This window comes from Balaenoptera acutorostrata, chromosome 3 (genome assembly GCF_949987535.1).
Source record: "Balaenoptera acutorostrata chromosome 3, mBalAcu1.1, whole genome shotgun sequence".
NCBI classification, from domain to species: domain Eukaryota; kingdom Metazoa; phylum Chordata; class Mammalia; order Artiodactyla; family Balaenopteridae; genus Balaenoptera; species Balaenoptera acutorostrata.
The window spans coordinates 13,930,084-13,940,638 of record NC_080066.1 but is presented as its reverse complement, the minus strand read 5'-3'; the positions used below and the strand labels follow the sequence as shown (position 1 = coordinate 13,940,638).

The window sequence follows — 10,555 nt, the reverse complement described above, 5'->3', positions numbered from 1 at the left end:
ATAATCCATTTCTGTTTCTGTTCAAAAACACCCCAAGGGCACTGTTCGCCTTCACTAACAAGGTCGCACGAGAACTGGTTTGTGCTCCACAGCAGACGACTTTATCAGCGGCCCTGGACAGAGAATGGGTGTTCATTCTCTTCCTGGGGTTTTGGCTTAGTAGTGTTCTGAGAGAATCTTCTAATAAGTGCCTCTTCTGCAGCCCCCAGGGCCACCTGCCTAAAGTGTCACCCTTTCCCTAACAGCCGAGCCGCCCGGCCGGCCCAGCGCTCTGGGGTTGGGGGATGCGGGGACCCTGGGCTCTGAGCAGCAGGCCTGCCAGGGTGGGGGACCCAGCCCAGCCCCGTGTGGGCCTCAGGCAGAGGCTCCTCCTTCAGGCCCAGGGCTCCCAGCGGCTTGCGGGCCACTTCCAGGGAGTCGCCCTGTAGCGGGCGAGCCAGCAGGCAACCTCCCCTGGACCTGGTTCTGACGTGGAGGCTTAAGGGGAACACCTGCAGGATAATAAACAGTGCTGCTCATTCCTCCCTGAACCAGGAAGGTTTCCAAACCCCACGGCAATGAGTTTCTGAGTGTGCTATCCGCAGGAATCCACGGTTCCAGCTCCTTCATTTTAAGCCAGTGTCAATTCATCACACATGTAAATGCCTGTGTCCCGACAGATGCTAAAGAAATTCAGGGAAAATAATTACTTCTGGCAAACCAGTTGGAGGGGCTGGGAGGATCTGTGTTTCTCAAATAGATCAACTGCTAATGGTTTATTTTTCTCCCCGGGAATTCTCAACTTCCTCATTTTAAAGTAGGTGATAGATAACTAGATCTGTACGCACAGGGACATCCATGGCCACGAGCTAGATTTTCCGACATCGAATTTCAATTAAAAAAAAAATGTAAATGAACATCAGTGTACCCACAGGCTACTGAGTGATGGGCACAGAAGGCAAAGGAGACTGGTTCTTTTGATTTCTCGGTGTTCCTGGTGCCTCAGACGAAGGGTATGGCTACGAGGAAAGACGCCCAGGAGGCTGTCAGGAAAGGCTGGAGTTGAAAAGATCACACCGGAGGCTCTGCAGCTCCCAACTGTCGGAGCAGAAGACAGAGGCCGGACGGGGCCTGACTTCCCATAGGGGCTGCCCCTCTTCCCTCCTATCTGAGTTGGCATTTGGGAACTCTCTGCAGATGTGTTTAAATAGACACTAAAAGCTGTACACAGGGAGGAAAGGGCTACAGAGGACAAGCTGGATCCTGATCCTGAGGGCAACCTCTCCCTGACCCCGCCCCCAACACTGCTTCCAGCCTTTGGTCCACAGGTGCTACCGCTGAGTCCAGACAACTTACACGGCAGAACTGGTGACCATGGCGACGCCGGCCGCCACACGTGTTCCCCGGGTTAAAGAGCTGTGAGGCGCTGGAGGGGCTCGTGATTCTGTGGGAAACCTTCTCCTTGCTGGCCGAGGAGAGCCTCCGCCTGCGAGGGAGCCCTGGCCCTGTGCGGCCCTCACGGCGACAAGGACGCTGCCCGGCTGTCCCTGCCCCGCCCCGCCCCCGCCCCCGCCCCCGCCGAGCGAACGCTCCAGAAAGTTGGCGGGATTGCTGTGGGGGAAGGTTATGATCTATGCGTGGGGTTTTCGCTGAGAAAACATAACTGGTCTGTGTAACGATTCAACTTAGAATCTTGACCTCATGTACACTAAGCAGTCGAGTGCAGATTCCCAGGCTCTCGGGAGACATCTAGTGGAAGGTAACTGGCAGGTAAGAGATGAGGCGGATAGAAAGACGCGTAGGAGGAGGGAAAGTCGGTGGACCCGCTGCGGCCGCGTCCGTGTGATCTAGACCCGCTCGGAGGCCTTCCTTTCCAGCGTCACCCACCTTACTCTTGGACGGGACACACTTGGCTATTTTGTCCCAGCGGTCAGAGGATCCCTTTGGGTACTGCTGTAATGCTAGCTCCAGAAGTTTCTGTTGGTTCTGAGTCCAGGGCTCCTCCGCGGCTCGCGCTCGCTCTCTCTTCTGGCTCTCGTCGTCGCTGGACTCGTGCTGTTCCGACATGTCGAAGTCCTTCTGCCTCTTTCCCCGGACCTTCTCCTCCGGCTCGGGCGGCCGGGCTGGCCTCCGCCTCCGAGGCCGGCTCTCCTCTGCGGCCTCCGGCTCGGCCTCCTCCTCGCCGTCCTCCTCCTCCTCCTCCTCCTCCCGCTCCCCGGCCTGCTTGGCCTCCTCCCGCTGGGTGATGATGTCGTCCGGCAAGGTCGCGGCGGCCTTGGGGGGCCTGGAATTCTGGGCTGTGGATCTGAGTTCGGAGAGTCTGACCATCCCTGTGAGAAAGGACACACGGAGGGGAAGGGCAAGGTCAGTTCCGGTGACAAGAGTCAGGACAGCTGCCTTCACCACAGCAGACAGTGCGCTGGGCATTTTGCATGTATTCTATGCTTAATGTTCACACTATTCTATAAAGACAGCCATCGTGACCCCAACTGCACAGAGGAGGGAAGTCAGTCTCAGAAGCAGCAGAGGTGGGATCTGAACCCACTTCTGCCTGATTCCAAGCCTTTGTCCTTCCACCACTCTGAGGACTTCGGGGGCCTCGCCTCCCAGGGCCGGGTTGCGATCAGAGAATGAGAAGGTCTCTTTGAGAGGGGATAAGCGGCTACTCTCGAGGTACGGAAAGATGTTCTTCAGAATCTAGGGTGGTTATTAATTCCACGAGCGCCAAGTACAGTGAATCCGTCAGACCTCCCGCTGGGTTCCCTGCCTGCACGGGGGACCCGCCCCCCCAGCCAAGCTGCTTCCTGTGCCACCGCGATGCCTCGCTTGACAGAAAAGCACACGCCCCCTGCCACCCACAGGGGTGTTCAGCCACGCGTTTCCCGCCCTGCTCACACACTCCCGACCCCTCCGGTGCTCCAGGAAGATCTGTCCGCGCCCGCCCCCACCCCCCACCGCCCCGCCTTTTCAGGAGCAGGTTTCTGGAGACTGTGTCGGAGGGGAGCGTCTTTCACAGAAGCACGTTGCGCGCTTGGGCCTCCACACGCAGACCAACAGCCGCGCTGGTAGGAGAGCAGTCTGGAAATGCCCTCCTCGCTGGAGCCCGCAGAACCGCACGTCCAGCCCTCTCCAGGGGAGACGTTTCGAGATCTCAGGGTTTGCTGGTCCCTAGTAGGTTACATCGAGTACAGGGACCTGTATTTACGTGGAGTTGGAAGGTTTAGGAGGCATTTTCTTCTTGGTTCCAAGCAAAAAGTATGGGGACTTGAACAAAATTCCACTTAATCTTGGAGGAAATGGATTTTTTTTTAAAAAAATAAATTTATTTTATTTTTGGCTGCGTTGGGACTTCGTTGCTGCGGGCTTTCTCTAGTTGCGGAGAGCAGGGGCTACTCTTCGTTGTGGTGCGCGGGCTTCTCATTGCGGTGGCTTCTCTTTTTGCGGAGCACGGGCTTCAGTAGTTGGGGCACGTGGGCTCAGTAGTTGTGGAGCACGGGCTTAGTTGCTCCGTGGCACGTGGGATCTTCCCGGACCAGGGCTCGAACTCGTGTCCCCTGCATTGGCAGGCAGATTCTTAACTGCTGCACCACCAGGGAAGTCCCTGGAGGAAATGGATTTTGAGAAACATAGATTCTTGGAGAAGCTGCTTGGTCTGTCCTGAAGGACGCTTTGTGCGTGTGGTGGCAGTGGTGGACAGTGTGGGGAAATGGCGCAGACTGGGTTTCCCCTGCGTGCCCTCCTCCCCACCAATACTAGAGAAGAACAAGGTTTTTACAGTTCTTCAAACTTATTAAGTACATCTTAGCACCACTGTGTGTGCAGGGCTGCATTGGCTTGTGGGTGCTTGTAATTCGATCCCTTTCACAGAGATGACCAGTAGAGTCCATTGGGCAAAACAAGTTATTATAAAAAGGGATTTATTTTGAAGGCACGGCTTTAGATTAATGGGATGGAGTGGGTGCTGACTCACCTGGGGAGCAGGAAACTGAATCCTTCAGTTGCTTGGCTTTGGTTGTCACCTGTTTCAAAATATAAAAGCAGAGAAAATCTGACTTTCCATATGTCTACTGTAGGTCAAGTGACCTCTTTCATAGAAGGTCCATGGGAAGGAACAGGGTTTACTGAATCTTAGGCCTGGATGGACCCTCAGTCATCAGTTCAGTCCATTTTTTTAACCAACATGGAAATTGAAGCCCAGAGAGATTAAATGAATTACTCCAAAATATCCATCTAATCAAGTGGCAGACTCAGAACAAGAATTCAGATCACCTGATTACAGCCCCATTATACAAGGCTGTCTGTGAAGATGTACTAGTTTCCAGAATCACTATACAAACACATCATGTTTTTTAGTTAGGATTTCCTGAAAGAGTATCTTTCTTCAATGGAGAATATGATACCAAGGGGTATTATGAACAATGGGGAAATTTACTCTTAAGCTAACGATGTTATAACATAAAAGTCTTTCTTTTCTTCGCATCCCAGAAAGAAACCCTAAGAGTACCAAGATTGACACTAGCGGAAGGACCTCTTGGTGGAGTAGTAGATGGACCCAAGAACCATGAGACATTTACATACACAAGTGTGGATCCACAGAAATAATGTTTTCTTTCTTCTCTATAAATGGTATTATATTATACGTCTCACCCTTTAGCTTGCTTTTTTAAATTTAATGATGTCTTGGAGGTCTATAGATAGATTTCCCTTTTTAAAACTGAGATAAAATTTGCATAGAGTGGAATGTACAGAGTTTTAAATGTACATTTCAATGAGTTTTGACAAAAAACCCCCCATGCAACCAACGTTCTAATCAAATTATAGAAAATTCCTGTTACCCTAGAAAGTTCCCTGTGTCCCTAAATCCATCTCTACCCTGCCATAGACAACCACTGTTCTGATTTCTATTATATATATTTTAAACAGGAGATCAAAATTAATTAACAAAAATTAAAGTTGGATAGTTAACTGCCCCAATGCACTTATTAAACAAGCCATCCCTTCTCCATTTATTTAAAAGGTTAACTTTATTAAAATTATGTTAAAATTACATTTCATTGTATACATGGAATACATACTTTGTATTCTATCCCCTTAATCCGTGTAAATTCTTGAACCAACATTTTGCTGCTTTAATGAAATTTGAAAGGAAAACCTCAGAAAGCATGCTCTAACATCCTCAGAGCTCGGAGTTAGAGCTCATATTCAGTTTTGGTTCCACCTCTGATTAGCTGGGTAACCTTGAGCTATTTCCAGTCCTCTCCCTCTCTCTCATGTATTACCCTCTGTAATATGTGGATAAAACTGCTAATACCTTTTGTCTGGTAGGGATGTTTTAAGTTTGAAATAAGCTCTTAGCATGATACCTAGCAAATGTTAAAGGCTTATATTTACCTATTATAACTGATGTGGATCATTTGTTTTCCATTCATGCAAAAGGGCAGCATTAGAGAAAATATTTAAAGCTGCTTAGAAACACTCTTCAATTTTATTCCCTCTCTGTGGATGACCTTGCTTCATATTTTATGGGAAAAAACTTGAAGTTATCCAACATGAGCTTCCCTGACTTGCAACTTTCCCAACTCAAATTTCTGATTGCACCACCATATATCTTTCCCACATTTTATATAACCTACACATACCCTCTTGTATATTTTGAATCATCTCTTCATTACTTACAATACCTGATACAATCTAAATGCTATGTAAATAGTTGCCACTGTGAAGCAAATTTGTGTTTCGCTTTTTACAACTTTCTGGATTCCCCCCCCCCCCACCAAATATTTTCCATCTGAGGTTGATTGAATCCGCAGGTGTGGTGCCGACCATACGGTGGGGCTTCCCTCTGTAACCGCCATTAAGTGTCTTATTTAGACGTCTCCTAGCTCCTGAAACTAAACAACTCCCAACCTAAACTCATCAACTTCTCTGCTTTCCCTTTCTTTTCCTAACAGTACTATCATCCCAGTCACGTAGGCGCAAAACCAAAGAGCCAATTTTTGGACTTTTTTCTCCCTCCCCAACCAGCTGCCGCGTTCTTCACAATACTGATCCCATGTGTTCCCGTCTCTCTCAGATCTCCACCACCTGCATTAGTCCTTCATTCTCTGACTGAATTAATATAACAGCCTTCTAACTGGTCTACAACTTATTTATTCGCAGTTCCCATGGAATAATATCCCTAAGGCAGAGTTCTGATCAAATACCTTTCATGGCTCATCAATGACCAAACAACAAAGTGTTCAATTCTTAACCTGACGCACAAGGAAATCCACAGTCTGATCTATTTTCTTTCCTGTGTGCATCCTTCCTTTCAGCGAACTAAACAATTAATGCTCCCCAGATGGTCAGAAATTCTCTACTCTGTACTCTTGGCCATTGTTAACATTTGCCTTAAATGATTTTCTTTTCTTCATCAAACCTCTCCTTAAATATCTATCCATCCAGAGCCAAATCATCCTTCAAGATACTTGCAAGTGTGACTTTCTCCTTGAAGACTTAACCAGATGTCCACCACCAGGACTACCAAGTCTGGTGACAGTACCTCTCCTCTCTCAATTTCTACTGTATTTTTAAAGATTCTATATTTTTACATCATAATACAATAAAATTACCTTTTCCTCTTTTGTTGCACTATGAATTTTAACACATTTATAGATTCATGTAACTATAGAATACACAACCTACATATAGGATATGGAATAATTCTTTTTTTTCTCCTGCATCTTGTTTTCTTATTTAACAAAATATTTTGGAGATTATTCCAGAATAAGTACACAAAGACCTCCCTTGTTCTGTTTCTTAAAAAACAGCTTAACTGAGATATAATTCACATACTATACAATTCATCCACTTAAAGTGTATAATTCAGTGGTTTTTACTAAATTCAGATATGTGCAGCCATCATCGTGGCCAACTTGAGACCATTTTCATCACTTTGAAAAGAACCCCCATATCCTTTAGCTATCATTCTCCATCCTCCTCATCCCACCCCATCCCTCATCAAGCAATAAGCAACTACAAATCTCTGTCTCTACAGATTTCTCTATTCTGGACTTCCATATGAATGGAAATCATATAATATGTGGATTTTTGTGGCTGGCTTTTTTCACTTAGGGTAACGGTTTCCAGGTTCATCCAAGTTGTAGCATATATCAGTACTTTATTCCTTTTTATTGCGGAATAATATTCCATTGTATGGATATACACATTTTGTTTATCCATTTATCAGGTGATAAACATTTGTGTTGCTTCCATCTTTTGGCTATTATAAATAATGCTGCTATAGCTATAAACATTCGTGTATAAGTTTTTGTGTGGGCATATGTTTTCATTTCTCTTGGGTATATACCTAGGAGTGGAATTGCGGAGTTATATGGTAACTGTGTTTAACTTTTTGAGGAACTGTTGTACTGTTTTCCAGTATGGCTGCACCATTTTACATTCACATCAGCAGTATATGAGTCTTCTGATTTCTTTACATCTTTCCTAAAACTTGTTATTATCCAACTTTTTGTATTATCCCACATCCTAGTGGATGTGAAGTGGTATCTTGTGGTTTTAATTTGCATTTCCCAAATGACTAGTGATACTGAACATTTTTTTTTATTGTTTATTGGCTATTTGTATATCTTCTTTGGATAAGTGTATATTCAGATCCTTTGCTCATTTTTTATTTGGGTGATTTGTCTTTATTATTGAGTTGTAAGGGCTCTTTATATATTCTGGATACAAGTCCTTCATCAAATAAATGATTTGCAAATATTTTCTCCCACTCTGTGGGTTGTCTTTTCCTGCTCTTAGTGGTGTCCTGTGAAGCACAAAAGTTTTAAATTTTGATGACATCCACATTTTTTTCTTTTTCTTTTTTTTTTTAGTTGCTTGGACTTTTGGTGTCCTAAGAAGCCTTTTGCCAAATCCAAGGTCATGAAGATTTACCCTTCTGTTTTCTTCTAAGAGTTTTATAGTTTTAGCTCTTACATTTAGGGGAATATTGCAATCTTAACAATGTTAAATCCTCTGATCCATGAACAGGAGATATTTTTCCACTTATTTTGATCTTCTTCAATTTCTTTCAACAATGTTTTGTAGTTTTTAAAGTTTGTATTTTTTGTTAAATTTATTCCCAAGTATTTTATTCTTTTTGATGCTATTGTGAGTGCAGTTATTCTCTTTATTTCATTTTCAGGTTGTTCATTGTAGGTATATAAAAATAAAACATTTTTGTATATTTATGTTTACTGCAATCTTTTTTAAAAAAATATTTTATTTATTTATTTATTTATTTATTTATGGCTGTGTTGGGTCTTCGTTTCTGTGTGAGGGCTTTCTCCAGTTGCGGCAAGTGGGGGCCATTCTTCATCGCGGTGCACGGGCCTCTCACTATCGCGGCCTCTCTTGTTGCGGAGCACAGGCTCCAGACGCGCAGGCTCAGTAATTGTGGCTCACGGGCCCAGTTGCTCCGTGGCATGTGGGATCCTCCCAGACCAGGGCTGGAACCCGTGTCCCCTGCATTGGCAGGCAGATTCTCAACCACTGCACCACCAGGGAAGCCCTGTTTGCTGCAATCTTGATGAACTCATTTTATTAGTTCCAATAGTTTTTTAGTTAATTACTTAGTATTTTGTATACATAAAATCATGTCATTAGCAAATAGGGACAGTTTACTTCTTCCTTTTCAATCTTATTTCTTTTTCTCAGCTAACTGCCCTGGCTAGAACCTCATATAATGTTGAATAGAAGTGGTGAGAGCAGACATCCTTGTCTTGTTCTTTATCTTAGCAGGAAAACATCCCCCCTTTCACCAATAAGCATGATATTAACTATGGGTTTTTAGTAGATGTTCTTTATCAGGTTGAGGTACTTCCCTCTTATTCCTAATTTGTTGAGTGTTTTTATCTTGCAAGAATGTTGAATTTGTTAAATGCTTCTATTGAGATGATCTTGTTTTTTAACTCTATTGATGTGATTAATTTACATTAATTGATTTTCAGATATTGAATCAACTTTGCATTCTTGGGATAAATCCCACTTGATTAGGGTATATAATTATTTTTATAAGTTGCTGGATTTGGTTTGCTGTATTTTGTTGAGAATTTTTGCATCCATATTCATATGAACTATTAGTCTGTAGTTTTCTTCTCATGTCTTTGGTTTGCTATTAGAGTAATACTGGCTTCACAAAATGTGTTGGGAAGTATTCATCCTCTTCTATTTTGGGGAAGATTTGTGAAGTTTCGGTATTCATTCTTCTTTAAATGTTTGGTAGAGTTCAGCAGTGAAGCCATCTGAGCCTGGGCTTTTCTTTTTGAATAGTTTTTTTTTTTTTTTATTACTAATTCAATCTCTTCACTTGTTATAGGCCTATTTTGATCGTCTATTTCTTCTAAACTTGATTCAGTTTTATTTGTTAATGTCTTTCTAGGAATTTGTTCATTTCATTTATATCTATTAGAAAAACATGTATCTAACTTCTTGGCATACATTTGTTCACAGTATTCCTTTACAGTCCTTTTTATTTCTGTAAGGTTGGTAGTGATGTCTCTTTTTTCATTTCTGACTGTATTGAGTCCTTTTTCTTTTTTTTGTCAAACTAGTTAAATGTTTGTCAATTTTATTGATATTTTCAAAGAATCAGCTTTTGGATTCATTGACTTTTCTCTATTTCTTTTCTAGTCTTATTTCATTAATTTCTGCTCTACTTTTTATTATTTCCTTTATTCTCCTTCAAGTTTAGGTTGTCATTTTCCCGTTGTCTTAATGTGGAAGATTGAATTATTGGTTTGAGACCTTCTTTCTTAATAAAGGCATTTACAGCTATAAATTTCCCTCTAAGAATTACATTAGCTGCATTTCTTAAATTTTGGTGTGTTGTGTCTTCATTTTTCATTTGTCTTTAAGAATTTTGATTCCCCTTGGAATTTCTTCTTTGATTCATTTGTTGTTTAGGAGTCTGTGGTTTAATTTAGACATATTTGTTGATTTTCCCAATTTCTTCCCTGCCGCTGATTTCTAATCTCATTTCTGTGGGATCAGAGAATATACTTTGTATTATTTCTATCCTTTTAAACTTATTGAGGTTGTTTGATGGCCTAGCATATGGTCTATCTTGGAATATATTTCATGTTTACTTGAAGAATGTATATTCTGTTGTTGTTGGATGAGGTGTTATAGAGATGTCTGTTAGGTCTAGCTGGTTTATTATCATTCAATTTTTCCTTGTTAATCTTCTGTCTAGTTGTTTTATCCATTATTGAAAGTGGAGGCATTGAAGTTTCCAACTCTTATTGTTGAATCATCTATTTCTCTTTTCATCCATCTCAGTTTTTACTAAATGTATTTTGGTGCTCTGTTATTAGATGCACATGCTTTTAACTGTTATATTTTCCTGGACTGGCCTTTTAATAATTATAAAATGTTCCTCTTTATGTGTAGTAATTTTTTTGTTTTAAAGTCTACTTAATCTAATATTAGTATAGCCACTCCAGCTTTCTTACGATTGTTATTTGCATGATATCTTTTTAATATCCTTTTACTTTCATTTTATTTCTATCTGTGAATCTAAAGTGTGTCTCCCGTA

General features: G+C 42.7%; 1 protein-coding gene across 1 annotated transcript in view; it reads right to left on the bottom strand.

The window, feature by feature from the left end:
* The window catches only part of DNAJC1 (DnaJ heat shock protein family (Hsp40) member C1), a 197,790-nt gene that overhangs the window by 3,137 nt on the left and 184,098 nt on the right, over window positions 1-10,555 (bottom strand). The window contains exons 10-11 of the mRNA XM_007189873.3: window positions 3,950-3,998; window positions 1,867-2,309 (exon numbers count right to left, since the gene is read on the bottom strand). Coding sequence (XP_007189935.1) covers window positions 1,867-2,309; window positions 3,950-3,998 — 492 coding nt within the window. The remainder of the gene's footprint in view (window positions 1-1,866; window positions 2,310-3,949; window positions 3,999-10,555) is intronic.